A 22,177-nucleotide genomic window follows, 5' to 3' on the forward strand; every position below is an offset into this window, starting at 1 on the left:
AATAATGTACATTTTTTACACTGGTGTAAAAAAGAAGAAATATATCATTCTAGACTATGAAAACTAGTTACAGGTGTAATGTTTTATAGAGGCCAAAGAGGAACAAAGCCTCAGATCACTTTTAGGAAGATAATAATTCAATGATTAGGTCACTGCTAACAAAAATGTCACATTTGGTGTGTGTTCTGTGCATTTCGTAATGCCTCACATGTCCTAAAAACAACTGACAGCTGATTATCCAACATCTGATGACTATCAGGACCAACACAGAGTAATCAACCTGAAAGATGATTTCAGATGTGATGCCTGTATTTACTGAGTATAAAAGTGCTGGTAGATTCAGTGCCTATGTCAGTGATATGACATTGAGGACCTCCATGCTTAATACCTCTGTACACATGGCACTCAATACTGTTGTTACTGTTCACAGTTGTAATTGTTTTCATGTTATACTGTTTTTATTTTCTGGTCGTTTTGATATTTTAAAAGAATGTAATTTAATTTTAGTTTAGCAGCGAGCACTGTTTATATTTGGATATACGTGTGCATCTGTATTTAGATGTGTTAATGCAATTGTCTGTTATATGTAATGAGTGACTACTGGATATAGCTTAGCTATAAACATGCTTATATACTCATTGGCCACTTTAATAGGAACACCGGTACCCCAGACATTATATGCAATTATCAGCCAATCATGTGGCAGCTACACAATGTGTAAAATCATGCAGATACTAATTCAGTTAATGTTCAGAGCAAACATCAGAATGGGGGGTGGGGAGGTGATCTCAGTGACTTTGACCATGGAATCTGCTGATCTCCTGGTATTTTTACACACAACAGTCTCTAGAGTTTACACAGAATGATGTAAAAACAAAAAAAATTCTGTGAGCCGAAGTTCTGCTGGACAAAATGCCTTTTTGGTGAGAGAAGTCAGGAGACTGCCTGGTTTTATTCCATCTTCAACTCTCCAGTTGGTGTACAAATGTTCCTATTAAAGTGGCCATTTAGGTATGTTTTCATGCGTTTCTGTGTGTGCGTGTCTGCTGCACCTGTATAACTAAACATTCTCATATGCATCTAGTAAGGAATTGTTCTCCACGTAAAAGTCTGAATGACAAACCTTTATGAAAACACAAGAAAACTATACCCAGAAATCTAAGATTTCATTTCAGGTCATGCAAACCTGCCGTTACACAAAGACCCGATGAAGCAGCTGCCTGTGTCTCTTAGCTGGGCTTCTTAAATGTTTGTTAACTGTCTCCTTACCTATACTGAGATGGATACACTAGTCAAGTTTTTGAACACTTGCAGTTTCTTATGTTTTATTACAGTCTAACCACTATTATTATCACAAACCAAACAAAATTATATAGAGTAGCAATTGAATAAATAAACTTAAATCATTGTAGAACTTGTTAACTGCTCACTCCTACATGCAAAGGAGACTCTATGTGAGAGCTTTATTAAAGTCAGAAGCACTTGGAGGGTAAACCTGTGCTAGTATTAACTTTAAAACATAAATATGTGTTACAAAATGTTCATATTTTAGAGTATTTAAAATGAGACCATGCTAAAATATAGGGTGTTCAAAAACTGGCAGTGTATACATCAGAAATGTATTTTTGTATTGTTCTTCTCTTCACCTTACAGACACATGAGTAATACTGATGCAGAAGAAAGGGAAACTTCCATGTTCTTTTCAGTGAGATAGTCACTGGTAGTGAGAGTGATGATGGGCTTTGTGATAATGAACTGATCACTATGGTCATTATTATAACTTATAGGAAAGATTGGTGTAATATTTTAAATCTATTTTTATTAGACTGATATTTTTTATTCACTGAATTAATATATTATTGGACCAATAAATCTTCTTAACAAAAGTGTCACTGATAACTGTTTTTATATTTACGTGTTTGTTCCTAACTACTTTGGTACAGCTAAAGGTCTCCTTTGATAGAAATCTTTTCCATTTGTATTCTCTCCTATTTCATAAATGATAATAAGGGGGAAAGTGGGGACAAAAGATTCTAGCGTATTTCATATATGTCTTGTGGAAGAATTTAAAATGCTGTGACAAAGTGTTTATACTGACCGGAATATGACAAAAAAAAGTCTGGTAGTTAATTTTGTGTGATTTTATTTTGATATTCTGCAATTTTTTTATGGATGCTTGTTTGCCATGCAGAGTCAAAGTATCTGGCATGATCAGTTCATTGTTCTGTATCATGTGTGTCATGTCTATCTTGTGTCTTGTGCAGTTCCTGGGTTAGAAGATGGTGTAACTCACCTCTCTGTTCCATGCAATTTCAATTTTAACTCCAAAGTTGCAGATATAGACATTCTGAAAATCTGAAAAAAGTGTGTATGCATGTGTGTGTATGTGTGGGTTTTTGTTTATAATTATGTGTTTAGCCTGAGTGTGTAGGTGTTCAGGAATGCTAAAAGCACAGAGAAGCTCTGAGTGGCAGTGAGTATGGTAGAAGTACTCACAGGGGACAAGTCTCTAGCTCACAGGATTAAGTGGGATAGAAAGGGATTAGACCCTGCTTTCCAGTCATTCCTTAGAGAAAATTCACACACTTCTTGATAACCAGGACAGAAGTGAAATTATCACCCGAAACCAGGAAATGATGGTAAGTGCCACCTGCTCTCCTGAGTGTGGATTTGAGGAGTTAGCTCCAGAGTTGAGAGAGAAAGACTGAGTGTGTGAGGTAAGTGTGCCATTGCCTGAACATCTTTAACATTTGTCATATTATACTAAGCATTTGAGAAATGAAATGGTTTTAATTGAGCATGCATGCATTTTAAACAACTGCTCCCAAAATCTTTTAAGGTCTTTTAAGGACTATTAATGGGAATGGTACTCTACATCTAGTTCTGGTGAGCATAAGATTGTCTCCTAAATCTATGGTATACTTAGCTATCAAATATACCATTATTTTTATATATACATCAGTGTTAGGAATCTTCTGTGTCTGCTGCCACCTAGTAAATGTCTAGTAATGTAGTAATGTATTCTTCTTACCTCTCCGGAGACTCTTGGAAGGACCACAGATCGGTTTTCAACTCAACAGTGCTTTTTTTGCAATAGATATTACAAATCACATTATTGCCAAAGCATATAGTGCAAGTAAATACATGTTTTTAACAGTATCTAAACACATATAAGCACACATGCAGTGTGTAGTGAAGTACTGCGTTGTTACGCACACAAAACTACCTTCAAGGTGTGTACAAGTAGGACGGTTGGACTGCCCAGGGCCGTTTCTAGCTAGCTTAGGACATGAGCCACCAGGGGGCCCAATAGGAATGCAGGCATATTGTTAATATTTATAAATACCTTGTGAAGGTGTTATTGAGGTGGTGGGATTTTTGGTGTGGCTGTGGGTGTTAGGGCAAGTAGAATGTCACTTAGGGCTACCAAAAGTTCAGGAACAGCCCTGTCTGCCCCTAAGCCTGTGACATTCTGCAACTAATTTTTCAGAAAATGCTGCTATGCCCCTCTCCTAACATGATTATTAATTTCTGCTCCTCTGTGAATTAGTAGAAATTTGGAATTTTGTTTGTTGTTTTATTAAGGAAGATCTGTATTGAAAACCGACCTCACCGGGCTTCCAGTGACCACACAGTCTCTCCTCTTTGGGCAGCCTGGATCTCCTACTGGTACAACAAATACATATTGTACCAGTTAGATAAGACCAGTCTTTGGTCATGGTCTGATTAAACCAGACGTGCATTACTCTAATAGAGAGAAACTGACTGAATACTGAATTGTCCCTTTCATTTGAGACTATAAAAGTTTTTAGCATTACAGAGCTCTTTCTGGGATAGCGTTTTCAATTTACAACATGATGGATTCCTCTGAACTGAAAGAAACCTTATCCTGAAATCCACTCAGCCCTTTAGAAAAGAAGGTCACACTTTATTAAGTAGAAATTTGGCAGCACTTTGAAATTGTATTTTATTGAAATAACTCGGTAAAATATCCAGACGTTCACTGAGACCTAGTTATGCTGCACCACTTCAAGCAATTATGTAGGAATATTGAGTTTCATTGTGTCTCATTGTGTTTTTATTTCTTTGCTATTTAGAGAACTGAAGTGCTTTCTTGAGCCAGTCGTTGGCAGCAGAACTGATGACTCACCTTGAATTTCATAAAAATGGTTAGTCTGCAAACATAATATTGGTTAAAATGAATAGGAAAATCGCTTAATAGATCACTGTCTGGAAGTTTTCCTGATAATCCTAGTACTGGGACATAATGATGGATGTCCTTGAAAAGAAGATTGATTTACATTTTTACAACAATATATACAAGATTGCAGAGAAAATGTGCCGATGAAAGAATGGTACATGAGGTATGATTAATTGAACCAGAAGTGTAGGGCTGGCATGGTTTTATTAAAAACAGACAAGAACATAAATATGACTGAACAAGAAATCATGAAGCAAGACAAAAAAAATGCTCATAATATTTGTATAGCACTTTTAACAATATCCATTGTCATAAAGCAGCTTTATAGAAATCCAGATGTAGATTTAGATCCGTAATGAGCAAGCCAGAAGCAATTGGAGCAAGGACAAACTCCCTGAGACGGCACAAGGAGGAAACATTGCGAGGAACCAGACTGGAATTATAAATCACTACAGTATACAGGTGGAGAAGAGTAAAGGCGAACAGTACTACGTGTGTTGAAAGGATGTTCAGTATGAGAGTATTGTGAATAAGAGTGCTGGGATGAGCACAAGATAGTCTTTATGATTACAGCAGCAGCTGTTTGGTACAAATTGACCGTATCCAGGTGAGATTCTCCACTGAAGTAAGATGGCATAACTGTTTAGTGTACATTATCAGAAAACCTGTTTCTCTCTCTCTGTGTGTGTGTGTGTGTGTGTGTTTAGCTATGGCTCAGATCCTGGCAAATGTCCTGGAGGAGGTGAGGTTTTCTATAGATAAAGACATTAATGATCTTCTCCACAGTCTACTCAGCTAGTCCTGGCTCAACTGTCTGCTCAGTCAGTCACACACTATCATCTTTCACTTCTGACCTCTGTGTTTCTGTCACTGTCACTGTGCCTCCTCACTGAAGACTTAAGAAAGAAAGAAAGAAAGAAAGAAAGAAAGATTTATTCCCAAATCGTCTGGTGTGTGTATGTGGAGGTGAATGCATATAAACATGTACACGTGTGTGCTTTTTTTCCTCCAGGTGTATGAGCATCTCCTGGAGCACAGACAGTCTTCTCCCAGCCCATATCTTCCATGTGCTTCTAGCATCTCTCAGGAAGTGAGACAATGTTAACCAGCAATTTAGTCACCAAGGAAACCACAGCTTGTCCTGTTAAGTGCTTCTCTGTCTTCTCTGGCCTGTGCACTGATCCTGAGTGATATGAGAGCATTGGCCTCTCCCTCCCCAAAGGCTCAGCAGCTCTACATGCTTCTGAGAGAGCCTCATTTTTAGGTTTGTTAAAGCTGTGAAACATGGAGTAAGAATTATTTGGTTTGGCTTGAGTATTCAAATATTTAGCATTTAGTGGTTAGTTACCATTAAAAAATATTTCCTTTTTTATTTCAACACACATATCAAAACAGCTTTTTTTTTTTTTTTTTTTTTAACCTCTACAATATTTATAAAGTTTTTTTTCTTATTCCATAATGGGAAATAATGTCCAGGCTAAGCATATGATAGCTGAGTATGGGTGATGTTTTTCCTCACCCAGATGTACATGGTGGCATAATCCAAAATCTGAAGATGTTTAGAGTTAAATGTCATGGCATTTCTATTTTCTGAAGATTACTTTTAAAAAAACAAATAAACAAGTATTATGTATTTTAATTGATTGATACTGATAAACTATGCACAATATAATCAGGGACATTAACAACAGTTAATCACACAGTTTTGATTTCAGGTTGTGTTTTATTTATTTTAAAATTCAGTCCTCAACCACACTCATATAATCCGTACATATCTCCTCCACACTGGTTACCAATACAAACCCCCGTGTGCTACCTTTTTGTTGTCCATCCTGCACATCTCTCTGTGCTCCTTCACATCTCTCTGCGATCCCTCCTCATACCCTCAGCTTCAAGTCCCTTAAGCTTTTGTAAAGGAACTTTGGGCTTAGAAAGTTATTAGACATAGTGTATTTTATATATATAGTATACTGTATTACTATATATTTAACTGTGATGCTATTCTTATTGATTGTAAATTCTTAAGATTTTAAACTTTTCAGTGTCTCAGCTACTTTTCAATACTTATTTTTTGCTGTGGTCCATAAGTGCAAAACACATTAACAAACCAAAAAACACAACAGTAAATCAGAAAACACAACAACAAAACAGTTTAACACACAGTTAATTTTGTTATTATAGAGAGGATTTCAGCAAATCGTTTTCAGTATTAATATTAATGCTGTGCAAAGTTTCCCATAGATGTGAATGATTGTTTGAATATGTGTATATGTATATATATAAAGCTCTAGATAAGAGGATTGCCTTACCAAGGCTGAATTTTGGACAAAAGTGCCCCCTGGAGGGAGTGTATCAACTTTCTCTGGCCTGCTGCACACTCTGCTCACTGCCTACGTATAAATCTCCTGGCTAATATCCATGTCTCAGGAGGCCTGACCCAATCCAACCCAGCTGTCTCAGTGGGTAAAGGGCAAGTGTGCTGGGGCAGTGTTGATAGATTTACTTCTGTCAAGGCTGCTTTTGAACACTTATTGACTGTTTTATCTTTGTGACCTTTATGTACTGATGAAATGTTAACCGTTCAGCTAAACACCTTTGCTCATTCAGTGAAATGGTTTTAAGGTTATTTCTATATTGTTAAAAGTGTCTCTGAATCTGGTCTAACCTGTGATATTTTCTCACTTAAATCATCAACTCATTAGATAAAATGGACTGCACCTTCCAGATGTCTGTTTCTTCAGACCATGACCATGACCACTAAAAGATCAAGCTTCCAATCTACTGACCATAAGCAGACCAAACAGCACAGCAGTGATGAGTTCAAGTCGCTGTGTCTAATAGTATGTAGCACAGCATTAATACCAAGTGTGATCTGGACCATGATATAGTGGTTGAAACAGACAGAATGACAGACAGTGTGGAGGAAAATGCCCAGGCTCCTGAGTCTCCTTGTGGAGGTGGATCTGTCCCAAATGTGCTAGAACAACCCACATCACACATGACATGTCAAGATTGCCAAATGTGAATAAATTATTTAGTGTTTTAGTGTTGGATTCTGCATGAAGGAGTTATTTGCATCACAGACGTCTCACTGCAAGTCTCAATCCAGCCAGAGAGAAAACAACATAAAAGCAATGGCCTTTGTAATGTTAAGTGTGGAACAATAGTCTGCCTCTCCAGCAGGAAGAGAAAGTTAAAGATAAAGCAATAAGTGAAACTGGGCTTCCTCCTTTTCCTGAGATCTGATGACTTATAATTCTCATGGGCCTTTTTGCTGCTTAGATTTAGCAGGGATTTTATTATTGTTTTTTATTTCCCAGTATAATTTTTTTCCATGAACACAACCTCTGTGTACTCTTATAAAGTCCACTCACCTTTGTCAATCTTTTTGTCCTGCTCTTTTACATTGTAAATTTGTAACTAGTCATTATAATTTTCACTTCTAGGCAGTGTGGCCGCATGTCATTGCCACAGAACTCCGTCTGATTCATGTTGCCTATTGCTTCACACATCATTGTTTTCATCATTACACATGTGTTTTCATCATTACTTACCTTCCGATCCAATCATAGATTCATCTGTATGTCAGATGTACACTCTTAGAACGCTATCGAGTGTTTCCCTATCACGGAGGGTTCCAGACAGAACTGTATAGTTCTTTGGATAGTTAATATCTATCCTAAAAATCATTGAGAAACACTTTTCTTCTAAGAGTATAGCATAGGCATCATCTCCATTATATTTTTGTAAGCTGGTGTAAGTTTAATAACGAATAAAGCACGCTGCTTCTCTCCCTAGGGTGTATAAGCCACCTTATGTTCATTACCTGTGACTGTATTTCAGATGCGCTTTCTCAGTTATTGCTGATAACGTTATGGATACGTCAGTGACACTGACTGAAAAATATCATCCCAAACCATTTCACTCTGTGTAATCAGCTGACACAACTGTCACTGATAGGTGGCATGAATCTACAGTCTGGGCTAGAAAGAGATCAGCCCAGGCCTCATTCTGTGTATTTTGCTTCTGTCTACTGATGGTGGTGGCACTGAGCTTCTTTCCACAAAAGCCCAAAATAATCAGCAAATAATCTGATTGCTTCTGACTACTGATGGTGGTGGCATTGAGCTTCTTTCCACAAAAGCCCAAAGTAATCAGCAAATAATCTGATATGTATCCCAAAAAATGAAACCTTATTATAATTTTTGAAATCTTAGCCTTGCTAGCCCATTGATACTAGCTTCCTAAACAGCTCTGATCCTGGACTGCCACAGTATTGCACACTTTTTTGATTCCCTGTTGTGTGTTTGACCAGGGAAATCACCAAACTGCTCATGACTCCCCCTTCTCTAGGACTGCACTCAAGTAGACTGCTATGTTCTCTCACCTTGCTAATCACACATGAAGGAAGCTAAGTAACAAAAAACTGAACTCAGTGATAGAATTAACCTGTGCAGCCGAAATTTTTGTATTGGTTTTTATTGCATCCAGCTGATGTTGGTATTTATCAGTGAGTTGCTTTTTTTCTTTCCAAGAGTCCAATAAATGTGCTTTTAATATTCTTCTAAAATACATGACTGTCATATGATCATATCTGAAGAACATGTCTTTATTTCCTTCGAAGGAGAGAAAGAAGGAGATATTGAACATATGGGCATGGAAGCAGGTGGTGACCCAATTTTGGTGCATGTTCTCAGTTGGCTTATAAACAGGGTGTATGACAAATATTTAGTGTTTAATTCATATCTGGTTTTGCAGATGAAGAAGCTCTGGTAAGTTTCATTTTAACTGAACTGTTTGCTATGTGATGAAGTATTTATTTTTTAATATTGAATTATAGCCACAAAAGTAAAAGTGATGTACTGTACTGACAGACATGTTTTGAGTTATTACTCACTGGCAGTTCTGATTTTGTGCACAGTCCATATGAGGCACATTTGAAAGATATATAATACCTGTCTTAAGAGAAATAATTCTCTGAAACTGGACAGGGTGGTAAAATATCCTCAAGCTTAAACAGAAGTCTAGTAGATGAGATTTACTTCTATGAGACATTAAACATGACCTGGCAGACTGGAAACCTTTACGTACATATCATGAACTTGCCCTGCATGGTTCTGGTCCAGAGGGGGGTGAACATAGCAGACATAAGGAAGTCTTTTACACTGGAATGCATAGTGAATGATTTAAATGATTCTCCATTTTAACTGACATATTTTTAAATTTTTAAAATAGAGACCTTCTTTTATCATGCTAGCACAGTTAGTGCTATTGACACATGATGGTTTAACTCAGTGAGAAAGCTTGAAATTGAACCTTGAGATTCAAAATATAGATACTGAGCCAAAAAGTTTTAACTGTTAATAAGGACAAAGCAGATGCAGTCTTGATAAATAAATAGATAGATAGATAGATAGACTGATTGATTGATCCCAGAGGGACATTCACAGACTATAGCAGCAATCCAAAAGCTAGAGTGTACAAGCATGAGTATTCAGAATACTAAAAATAAACATAAGCATATTCAGTAAACAAAATTATAAAATATAGTATAGGATATAATAGGATAGGATATAATAGACTTGTGTCCTCTGAGTGACGTGAAAGTGTCAGTGCAATACTGGAGTTTTAACAGTATAAAAGTACAAAGTGAATCTTGCCTTATATACACAAGTCTTCTGAATGCTGTGAAATGATGTGTGTCTGCGTAATACTGGAATATTAACCCCAGGGAAGATAAATGATTAGCGTAATACATAAAGCAAATGGTGCAAAACAGCAGGTATGGAACCACGGATATGCAGCAAAATAGCTGGGATAAACAGAGCAACTACAGTTGTACAGTTGTACAGTGCAATAATATGATGATGTATCAGTGCAGTAAGCGGAAAGCAACCCAGCGCAAAAATGTAGCATATGTCCATTGAGTTTATTCTAGGAATAGGTTCTAATACACAGTGTAATTCTCCCGCAACATAGCGATTTTTCAAAGACAGAAATTACAAAGATAGGATTTTCTAGAGAAACTCATTTTCCAACCCATTAAACATGTATCTTCTTGCAGTGTGATCACACATAATTAGTAGGCTATGTTGTGTGCCGTGAGCATTCAATCCACTTATAAAAACACAAAGTGGGAATGTGGCATTCTTTGTGAGATTATATCATGAACTGACTCATGACAATTTAAGCAAATTGCTCTAGGCTGATAGAGCATTCAACATGATAAATATAAATACAGCTTGCACATGTATAATTACAGATTATGTTTTTCTGTGTCTTATTTTTACCTTGTTTGCCTCAGGTCTATCAGGAGTAGTGGTGAAATAATTATGCATGTGTCTGATCAGTATCAGCCCCAGCACTTTTCAGGGAGCAGTACATTGTAAGTACATCTTGTATTGAGTATTATTCAGTTGAATAATAATTTTAAGTACAGGAACAGATTTCTGGCTTACTTAAGTTTTGAATGTTATGTTCTATAGAGATTTAAAACTCTAATATGTGTGCACAGTAGTGGTAGACCTTAACTGATGCTGTTTTCATCTGCCACAGACACTACAAGGCTATCTAGTAGCGGTGCGTTCAATAGACAGGAATATTACTATTCCACTTATCACCAAAGTGCTGTTTGAATTCATGATGGTTAACCACAAGTTAGTGTTAAGTCTGATACATATCCATGTTTTTCTACATACATTTTCTATATATTTTAACTCAGCATTACATGACATGATGTACTTTGTCAATGAATTTGAGTATTATAGGTGATTGTTGTGCAGTTTGAGTACATGAACCAGTGTGTAAACGTTTAATCAATGCAGATTTATACAGCAAGCATAAAGGTCACCTGTACAGCACCTGCATCGACTCCGTACGAGATATATTGGACAGCAGAAAGACCTGTATCACTGATATCAAACCTCCTTTGAGTATATGATTCATCTTTGCTAAACATAGAGAAAATACAGAATGACAGTGTATCCTGTCTTGCAGTGTCTTCATGTAGTGAGAAATAAGGATCTGAAGCCTTATATCATCTAGGTCAAACCTCCAATCACTGAACACATGACGTTAACGAGGAGGGACACCAAGTTTACTACAAATAACTACTTTAAGAGAACTTTCAATGTAAGAATTTGAGCTTTATAACATTTTATACCACAAATCTGTTGAATTCTTCAATCTGATTGGTCAGAATGTATTGATTCTTTTTCCATAACAGCAGGTCTGACAATAGTTCCAACTGCAACATTTACAATATATTAATGCACTCTTTCTAATATATTATAGTTTCTATAATAACAGCTAACACAAGGACTTGTACGGCAGATGCTCCTCATAAATGAATTAAAAAGGCATGTGTGATCATTGATATGGTGAAGCTTTTAGTGAGTAGATGTTTGTTTAACATTTATGGAAGGAGTCTCCAATGTCAGTGCTTTGTTACAGTCAGAGGTAGAGCTGTAACTTTCCAACACTCTAAAGCCTTCAAGACATTGGTCTTTGCACTTCTTGGTAACATGACTTAACTTAAATAAGAGAGAAAAAGAGAGGCTGGAGAGGAAACTCCTGTTTATAGCTGTTATGATAAGTGATAACAGGAACTAACTTGGATTGTGGATGTTCCACGACATGACATGTAACTATAGATGGAGAAGAAGTACAATGTTGTTCAGGACATGCTGCTATTGGAAAATAATCAACTTTGGGGTGGCAGTAGTGCACCTGTACTCCATCCTATAACAGTACATCCTATTGTGTTTTATTCCTTATCCTGTTTGTATGTTAGACAAGCTCAGGCTATATAATCAAATCTGACATTGCTTAGTCATCTATGCTTTGTTTGTTGTGAGATTTTGTATAAGCTTCCAGTTACTTCTTTTCTACGCACTTTAACACTCTCCATCTACATTATCTGACCCAGATTGAGGATTTGGTCAGTAAGTGTCAGGTAGGATCATGGAGGCTCAGTACAGTCAGTTTTTTGACTGTGTGATTGTGAACAACTGGCTGCAGGATGCTTGCGTGGATCTTCTTGCAGCTGTTCAGCATGCTCAAGTGGAACAACACTAGATACCAGCCAGCTGGATCGGCCTTGATGAACCCTGACACACAAACACATTCACACATGCATAGATTCCCTCAAAGGCAAGAGAAATGGGAGTTAAAATGATCTGTAGATTTAGAATAACAAAAAAAAATTGTTTGTGCATGCCTTAAGGTCAGAATAAAGAGAAGGAACTTTCAATGGATTTCTTTCTGTTATCAGCTGTTCCAAGCTACACATCTAGTGTTGGTGAATCAGAGTGTCTAAAATGTTTTATTACATGTGGAATAACTAATAGCGTTGGCTTGTAACTCAATCAATCACTCACACACTCATGTTTTGGGGTGTAATTGAAGGGGAAATAGTGCAACACTCTACCCAAGGCCCTTAGTTGGAGGAGGATTTCAAGGGCCTTGAATAAAAGAGTTGGGAAGATGATGCATAAAGTCTGCATTTGACCAGGGTCCAGAAATTTGTGAAATGCCTCTGCTCCGATTCACCATAAGGGTGAAGTATGGGGGAATTATTGATGAAAGCGAGGCATGATCCCAAGAGACACATGAAACCTGGCATGCAACCCTACCAGCAGGATACAGTGAAGGCACATGTGTTTGTACTCACAAATTGCATGTATATAATGTCCCACGAAACACACTCTGTTCAATCAGGGTCTACATAAGTTGCTGCCTTTGTAGTACAACTGCAACTGTTTTTTTTTTCTAATATTGAAAAAAAACATTCACTTGTTCAGAGTAGCCTAAAGATAAAAGCAATATGCTTCCTGTATATCAGGGTTAAATTAATTTTTTACATTAACATAATACACAGTTTGGCTGAATTTGTGGTGTAGGAGGTACAATTGCCACCTCAACACTCCAGGGTTCTGATGACCTTGACCAGAAAAAAAATGCTTATAAAAAAAGAATGATCTAGCTCTACTCACAAAATTGATATGTTGTGATTGATATAAATGTTAATCTTACGACAACGAAAGATATCAGAGGTATTTTTTTCTTAAGAAAGTGTTTTCGAAGTATACACATTCCTCTGCATAGAAAGCAGAAAAGTACATTAGTTCAGTTCTTCACATGCAATATGAAAAACATATTGACATATTGAAAAAAAATCTTTTTATGTAAAGAAGATAAACACATTTTTTATCCTTGGATTAAGTGTTATGTGTCTGATTTGTTGTCTGTTTGAGTGTTGCTGTTGTTTTAGACATTGGTTTATTAAAGAAGAAAATTGTGTTGATGTGTAGATTGATGTAATCATTTTCATGGTCAGTACTGTAATGATGTGGTATTTGTGTGACATTATTAGATTTATGTTGCTTTTTTTTTTTATAAAGAATAAAGGTTTATATGCACAGCTAGTTTTATACATTATAGTTGCTAAGAAAAACCCAATATATACTTGTTGTATGTGCTCGTGTGCATTATGCCTGACTTTGTGTGTTTGTGTGATTTGCACACACACACACACACACACACACTCATGCGAGTGTGTTATGCCTGTATGCTTGTGTGTGTATGTATATTTCAGCATGTTCTCAGGACACACATTGATCTGTGTCCCTGTAATTCTCTCATTGGCAGATGCACGTCTTGTGGATTTAGCACAGGATTAGAAGGCTAACCTCCTCTCTTCACACACTCCAGCACCACGAGTCCAATGAGTCCAGTCTGAGCACAATGGGAAGAAAACAGGCAGTAAGTTACACTCTCTACACTCAATTACAGATTATACAGCAACAGATATTACTGTACATAGTGACACTCTTGAGGCTTAAGTTTGTTTGAGGCTTCTTGTGGGCTGTGGATTAGTTTCTGTTCCTGATACAAGTAGCATGTGATCTGTGTTGGGAAATATTTCATGCAAAATGTTGATTTTGTACTAAATTAGGCACAGATGTTGCTGCTAACTACTAGCTATCAGAAGCTTTTCATTGGAGTATTTCACTGAGGGTGATTATTTAAACAAGCTGTATACAATCCTGTTGTCTTAAAAGATACTCCTTTACCTGAATCAGATTGTGTTTCTTTGGTGTAAATTAATGCTGTATTATATACATATATCATCAAATATTGTAAGAGATCTCATCATGTATTCCTGCACCATGTGCATCTGGAGGTTTAAGCCGGTTATGTGATGGGATTGTGATCTCCCCAGTGAGGGTATGAAGAATGTTTTGCTGAGTGTTGTTTTACTGTAACTATGTAAATTCTGTATTTTTAACAGATAATATTGCTATATTTATATGTATATTTTAATGTATTGAGCATGTACAGCAGATTACTACCAAACTTGTTTCTACTGGATTTTTCTTTCTTTCTTTTTTTTTTACAATGCATATTCTAACGTCCCCTTTTTTTGGCTTTGATTTTCAGCGTGATGTGTCTCACATGCCAAGGTCAGTTTCTTTAGGAAACGGTGCAAAGAGTTTTGCTGTTTTGCTGCAAATAGAATAATGAGCTCTGAACATTAATAGTGTACGCTTAAGGATTCCTTGATTTGTCCTTTAGATTCTATATAAAACACTACAGCAGAGGGTTTCTTTGCAGAAAATGTTCCTAGGAGAACCCATTTAGAAAGCTAGAACAGTAAAAAAAAAAAAAAAAAATGGAGGAAACATTTTTTCTAAGAATGAAGTTTGTTATAGTAAAGTTTTGAGAAGGTTGGTTTAATCCTGGGGTGTTTTTCAGTTTGTCCACTGATGAACCCTTCATTTGTAGAATTGAGGGATTCCCCAATAGAAAAGCTTCAAAGTAAAAACCTATAGGAAGCTAGAACCCTTAACGATCCACAGTACTCTTGAAGAACCCTCATTTTCTAAATAACTATATATGACTAACTTTGCATTTGCGTCTCTCAGAATCATTTAGAGAAACATATCTAGCATGCAGACACGGTGATCAACAGGGTCGTTCAAGCTTCACAAGTGCCAGTCTCATAAGGATGTAGTTCTTGACTTTTCATTCTTATTTTGTGCCATGATTTTGCAAACATGATGCTGAAGTCAAGAACCTGGGGGTGAGTAAACAGATCCGTAACACTGGTGTACCTAAGGAGTGATATCAGATGCCAACTTATTTAATTAACTACATTAATAAGATGTATAAGTGAACTGGATTCATTTGAAATACATTATATGTTCCCATAGTTTTATTCATATTCATATTTCATTTGATTACCTAATTAATTTTTACCTGGTCCTTTGAAAGAGTGTGGTCTCCTGGGAAACCCTTTCACATGATGAAATTTGGACATCTATTATATCTATTTCTGAAAACTACAGGCTTTCCTGAACTGAACTGTGAATTTCTCTTTGTTTCTCTACCACAAATACAATAATAATCTGGTCTGTTTACGTCCAAGATTGCATTAAAAGATTTGATTCTAACTGTGGTGCTGGAACATCATGGACATTTTGACAGCCGTTATCTGATTACAGTCTGCACTGAGTAGGATAAAGTGCATTTTTGTAACATTCACTGTGCAAAGAAATCACACACATGGCTCATAAGGTTTTAGACATCTTTAGACAGGCTGACTGTTTTTACCATCACTTTTGTCTGTCTCCTTATGTGATCACTGCAGGAAGCATAGGCAAGTTTAATAACATTTCCACATAATTTTGGTGATATTTATGTTTTCGTAAATGTGTTAAGGTTTTAAATTATGTTGTAGGCAGAATCCTTCAATTTTGGCTGAATTCAGCCTGTTCATCCAACAGGTTTTCCCAGGCCACCACACAATTATTTTACTAACTTAAATTTACCTTATTATCCAGATGGAACTAGGTAAATAGAGCAACTTTTAGTATAGTTATTTTTCTGGCCTTTACTAGAGGACATGTTGATTACCAAACCCAAGAAGAAAAAGGCTAAGAAGGAAATCAATGGAGCGAAAGAGCCGGAGGGTAAGACCATTTCACATCTATTAATTTTTAATAATTTTGCTAGTGAGCAGCCAAGCCAAAATTGTTACTGATCAGGTCACTATGGATTTCTGGATATTTATAGGGTGTCTTTCTGTGTTCTGCTAATATGATTGACCTGTCTAGAGGAGACAGAGCCTGCTGTTGAAATGGAAGAGTTGGTGAGCTGTAATCCATCAGAAAGCAAGGATGCTCTTTCCCCTGAGCCTCAGGACATTCCACCACAGAAGAAGAAGAAGAGAAAGAAGATGGCGCATACCTTCGGTAATCAGTTTAGGTGAACACCATGCACTGTGTTACCCACTTTTTTAGGTCATACTTATTACACTTGTGTTTATAGATATGGAAAGTGAGCAGCAAGACCTTGTGAATGGAGACACACAAACATCACCCTCAGATAGAGAAGAAGTTACTAGGAAATCTAGGCGGAAGAGGTAAGAATGGAAGGAAAAATCAAAAGCAATAATCTGTGGAATTATTTGATTTCCCTTTGATGAACTGAAGTTTCTCCATAAAAGACAAAATGAATGAACTGAAAATGAAATGCAAGTGGTCAGTTTTACTGTGTTTTTACTGTGGTCCTTTTCTTATAGAGTCATATTCTCTCTGTAGGAAGTCTAAGATAACAGAGAATCAGCATAACAACAGTGTGGAAGTGGAGGACGACGATGTTGTCACTGATGCACATACTCCTATCTCTCATCGTTCTCTGTTTTCCGCCCCTCTGGGTCACAATCAGTCTCTCAGTAAAGTGTTTGTGGAGAGAAACCGTGAGTTCTTCATTCATTAAAAATAAATCACTACAATGTACAGCTCATTGATTTGTTGGTTAAAACATAAGGAAGTGAGAATTGCTTATATGCAAAATTATTATGATGTAGAATGCATCATTTCTTCATTAGTCATGATGTTTTTTTTCCTGCTTCGAAACATCTTACCTGGAAAAAAGTAATTATTTTGAGTAGGCAGTCAAAAGTGAGGCATGTCTAGTATGTCTCAGGGAATGTTTTTCTTTCAGGTCGGTTTCAGGCAACAGATCGGCTGGACCTGGGCCATGAGCAGGTGGAAGAGTTCATGGAGGTCAGATCCATGTGGAGCACACGAGATGTTGCCTTAAGAGTTCACGGCGGCTTCAGGTAAGAGAAGAAGCAGGAAGCCACAGTATTATCTGTTAAATCTCTAATCTCATCTATAAACATTTAGATAAGTCAGTGATTCGTAGTCATGGGAATTAAATCTCAAGCCTTTTAAAATTCTTGGCAAATTTCAACACAGCTACTGAGTTTACCGTCATGCATCGTGTTGGGTTTTTCTGCTTGCTTTCTTTAGGATCGTCGGACTCTTCTGTCATGGGTTTTTGGCAGGCTATGCTGTATGGAACATCATTGTTATTTATGTCTTGGCTGGAGAGCAGCTGAAAACACTGTCAAACCTGTTACAGCAATACCACAGCTTAGCATACCCCACCCAGTCTCTACTGTACTTCCTGCTGGCTATTAGCTCTGTGTCTGCCTTCGACAGGTGTGTGTGCTTAATATCAGACATGATCATATAGTAGGACCTAGAATATTAGGGTATCTAGACTGCCTGTACTAAATTACCATTGCTTTGTGTTCCACCAGGGATTAAAACAAGCCCAAACTTTAATTTCATCAGTCTGAGCGGTTCAGGTTTAAGAGCCTTGCTCAACAGTGACTATGGGAGTCCTCTGATTTGATCCTGCGACCAAGCCATAACCACTGATTACATTCTGCCTCACCTGTAGTAAAAGCGTCTACTAAATGAATGCAGATATACCCTGTCACATGCACACCAATATCATGTCTTCAGATTCAGGGCTCCCGGCATGTCGATTTCTCAGCATGCTCTAAGGTTTTTGTGTCCTTCCTGGCTCATCAGTAGTGGATGAACTTCCCCCTCCAGTTCAAATGTCCCATGTCAGCATCACTTCCGCAAAGGTCTAAGGAGCTAACCCTTCACATGATTTCTGGCATTACAGTTCTTTGTATGGCTTACTTTTTTTTAACTGTATCAATTGCTTTCTTTTGTATAATTTGCTTTTCTAAACTTCCTAGTATTTGCTGTTTACACACTTACTCAGGTCCTCACGTCTTAACTTTTCTTTTTAGCTACAGACTAGACAATTCTAGCACTGATCCAAATCAGCTTTAATCTTTATTCTCCCCGATTATGAATCCTTTCAGACTCTCCAAGTAATTTATATCTTTGCATCTTCAGCTGTTTACAGTTTTTGTAAGTTGCTCCACATAAAAGCATCTGCCACATGACTATGATGGAATGTTACGTAGTCAGCAATCGACACTATACACCTACACAATTTATGAGATTCATTCATTCATCTTTAACTTCTTCATCCCGGGCAGGGTTGTGGTGGATCTGGAACACTGGGCGTGAGGTGTGAATACACCCTAAGTGGGAAACCAGTCCATCACAGGGCACACATTCACACCTAGAAGCAATTATAGTAGCCAGGTTACCTACTGGCATGTTTGTGGGACATGAGGAGTTGAGGTTTTCTGACAAGCACACTCTCCTCTGCAGGGTGAATCTAGCCAAGGCCTCTATGGCTCTGAGAGGGTTCCTCATGCTTGACCCAGCAGCCCTTGCGTCATTCTGTAAGCATGCCTGACAACAGTGCCTGTAGTAGTAGAACTAGAAGACCTCTTCTATGTGAAAATGTGTATTCTGTGTTTCTAGTGTACTTTGCAGCTCTTATTTTGTCTCTGAGTCAGCAGATGACTAGTGACCGCATCAACCTGTACCCCATATCCAATGAGTCACTATGGTGAGCATGTATCAGTTACTCCTTAGTATGAAAAAGCAACTTGTTCATATCATGCATTTATTTGTTGATTGTTTATTTAGCCCACATCTTTATCCAAAATTTGCCTATAAGGTATTACAAATATCAAATAGCCCATTTCACAATTATAACTAGCTTAATCAGAAATAGAAAAGTACAGCATGTGCAGCAGTGGTGTTTTTACTGTTTTGTTTCAGGCCTCCAGGCTCTGAACACCAGATTCTGCAACCCTGGATTGTTGTGAATCTGGTTGTAGCTTTACTGGTTGGACTGGCCTGGTTTTTCATCTCCTCCAGACCTGACATGGACTACACAGAAGGTATCCGTGTGGGTGTGGAGGAAGTTTCTTGGTAAAAATAATCTTACACTAACATCATATTCTCACGTTCCACAGAGTTCTTAATATCTATGGAGGTAGATGACTATCTCGAATACAAGGAGAAATCAGAAATCCCCTCCTGAAAATCTCAGACACTTATCAGGACAACTGGACTCAGTGATTCTGAAGCATAAAATATTGTGGCATCGGCAAGGAAGAAGGCTGACAATGAAGCTTTGTAAAAACAAAGCTCTTTTATTAGAAAACAGACACACACTAACAGCACAGGCTAAAACTGGGAAAATGAGGGAGTAACAAAACCCAGCAGCCCTGCAAACCCTGACCAGAATAAAGCAGTCCTGCTAATGATGAATGAATAACTTAATATATGTTAATTGATAAATTTAAGGTTAGCAAAACAAGATTTGTTACACAAATTAGGCTATTTATATTGGTATTTGTCTGTTTTGTATACTGTATTAATACATTACATTATAATCAGTATATCCATTTTAAATGTTTTGGCTGCTTAATGGTTTAGTAGTACTCATAAGCAGGTCTGACAAATGTGACCAAGAGATGTATTCACAAATTTCACTTGATTATGAATAAAGGCCATATGTTTAGCTATTTTTTCATCAGATGAATCTTTGCTTGAATGCTATTCCACCTCACTTGTAAAAGCATCAGTCAAACAAACAAATGAATGAATGAATGAAAGAAAATGTGAATATAAATTGCAGTTGTCACCAGGAGTGATATTTCAAAAGTTTTCAAAATAGGTAATTATGTGGCAGAATAAAATAGAGAAAAATATGAAAGTGATAGAACAGGTTGTTTTTTTTCCCACTTTGTAAAAATCCATCTCAGGCCACAATCTCACACACACAGGTCAATGACTTTTAGAGAGACATGGGCTGGGAGTGGGGGTGAAAACCAGAGTGCCTGGAGCTAACCCCTGAAGCATGGGGAGAACATGGAGACCCTTTAACCCTACAGAGACAAGGCGAACGTGCTAATCACTAAGCCGCCATGGCTTCCTCCCCACGCCCTTTTCAGGATTTTAAGAGCGGGACAACTATCAACCTTCTTATATTAATTTATTCGAGCCGTTAGAGCTTTTGTTTTATTTCCGAACTGAACTTTCCACTCACCCAGATTTATCAACAGCACTTACTAAATTTGTTTTACTTACTAAAGGTTTTATTAAAATTGAGACTAAAGTTATTTATACTTCTTTTTGTAGGTATTGAATTTTAGATTAGCCTCCTAATCTAAAATTCTAAAGTGTATTTCAATCGACCAGTCAATTAATGATAACTAAATAACATTTCCTCCATAGCTCTCTAAGAACCATGGTGTTAAAAGACGCAATATCTCTCCTCTCATTTTCATTTCTGCGATATCGCACTTTATTAAACTCTGCACAGCTAGCCAACGCTCTCCTCTGGGCTAAATCCCAAACGCCTCTCTGCTCCCTTAAGAGTGTGGACTATGACGCGTATGGAATCATCTCCTGTACACTCCGTGTAGTGCACACTACATATCCCTTCTGGAAGTGGTTTAGGACGAACCCGTTTTGAATAATGGGTGGTGAAATCTGCGCTTCCTGCGGCTTCCTGTGCGCGGGAGCAGAGCGCTCGAGCATTAACGCGCGCGCGCGCGTGTATGCGCGTGTATGTGTGTGTGTGTGTGTGTGTGGCGCGCGCGTGTGTGCGCGTGAGTGAGTGAGTGTGTGTACGTGAAAAAAAAAAAAAAAAAAACCCTAGCAGTAAAAAAAAAAAAAAAGATGTAAAAGATGGCGGAGCTACAGATGCTCCTGGAGGAAGAAATTCCAGCCGGACGGAGAGCTTTGCTGGACAGTTTCACCAACCTCGAAAGAGTCGCCGAATACTGCGAAAGTAATTACGTTCAGGTAATCCGGGGGAACGCGGTACTGAAGTGGTTTTAAACTTGGTGAAGTCGAGCTAGTAGTCTGGGAATAACCAGCTAGCCGATTAGCATCGAGCTAACCGACTGATATTTAACGGCTGTTCTGCTTCAGCGGAGTGAAGTCGCGCTTCCCAAATCTGCTCCTGAAGTCTTTCTGTCCTGCGCGGTTTAATGTTTTATACTTCCTCAGAATATCCGTTTTGACTCCAAAATGGCGTGATGAGTTAACTCAGGGTGTTATAGCACGAAAAAAAACCACATTATTGTAAAATATACAGTGGAGAAGCTGGAGTATCGCTCTGTCCCACACGGCGCAGGACACCAAACTGTTGTCATGAGAAAAGTTAAAAACTTAGTTAACTGTGGCTGTGTGTAACAGTACAGGGTTTAATAATTTTTTATAGGGTTTGTTTGCCTCTTATCCAGTTGTTTTCTGTAATAAGAGTGAGATAGTGAGAAGCTGAAGTGGTTCCTGCAGTGGTTCTTACAGTGGGTCCGTGATTTGTTTTGATACACTGATGGAAATCAAACCCACCATTATATCAAATGTGTCTGAAGATCCTCTAGTTATTACACTGTTTCACTGGTCACTTGGACTGAAGGACTTTAATCCAAACCTCAAGAACTCAAAAAGAGCAAGAGCCAAGAGCCGAAATCTGAAATAATGTCAGATTGCTTTGTGTGTCCTGTCTGTGTAAAGTTCAGTAATTAAATGTTCAGTGGCTCCAATATATAGCCACAATATTGCAGTACACATTTAAATAATGAGTCTCATACATAAACAGTTGGATAATGTTCATAAAGCCGTACTGGTGTGTGGATGGGTGGGATAGTGAAATTTTGGCTGCATAAAGTTTGAGAACTCCTGGTTTACTATTCACTATTAAGATGAAAACGGTGCTCGTCCTTAT

The 22,177-nt window shown here is 37.6% G+C and overlaps 2 protein-coding genes across 6 annotated transcripts in view; both read left to right on the forward strand.

Annotated features, from left to right (window-relative positions):
- The first annotated feature begins 8,899 nt into the window (after window positions 1–8,899).
- tmem237a (transmembrane protein 237a) lies at window positions 8,900–19,964 on the forward strand. The gene is given in 16 exon segments (XM_026913206.3): window positions 8,900–8,973; window positions 10,506–10,586; window positions 13,850–13,881; window positions 13,884–13,963; window positions 14,642–14,664; window positions 15,271–15,284; window positions 16,102–16,173; window positions 16,318–16,455; window positions 16,532–16,625; window positions 16,804–16,961; window positions 17,210–17,327; window positions 17,521–17,712; window positions 18,754–18,827; window positions 18,910–18,997; window positions 19,213–19,334; window positions 19,410–19,964. Coding segments are annotated over 16 exon segments (1,368 nt in total). The 5' UTR covers window positions 8,900–8,959; the 3' UTR covers window positions 19,478–19,964.
- A 1,122-nt stretch (window positions 19,965–21,086) lies between these two features.
- Window positions 21,087–22,177, forward strand: part of abi2a (abl-interactor 2a) — a 30,081-nt gene continuing 28,990 nt past the window's right edge. For 2 of the 5 annotated variants that reach the window (XM_034304621.2, XM_034304622.2), the window contains exon 1: window positions 21,087–21,249. In XM_034304621.2, coding sequence (XP_034160512.1) covers window positions 21,133–21,249 — 117 coding nt within the window. In that variant the 5' untranslated portion in view covers window positions 21,087–21,132. The remainder of the gene's footprint in view (window positions 21,250–22,177) is intronic. The other 3 variants (XM_034304624.2, XM_053234530.1, XM_034304623.2) reach the window with 2 other exon arrangements.

Source organism: Pangasianodon hypophthalmus, chromosome 5 (assembly GCF_027358585.1).
Source record: "Pangasianodon hypophthalmus isolate fPanHyp1 chromosome 5, fPanHyp1.pri, whole genome shotgun sequence".
Classification (NCBI taxonomy): Eukaryota; Metazoa; Chordata; class Actinopteri; order Siluriformes; family Pangasiidae; genus Pangasianodon; species Pangasianodon hypophthalmus.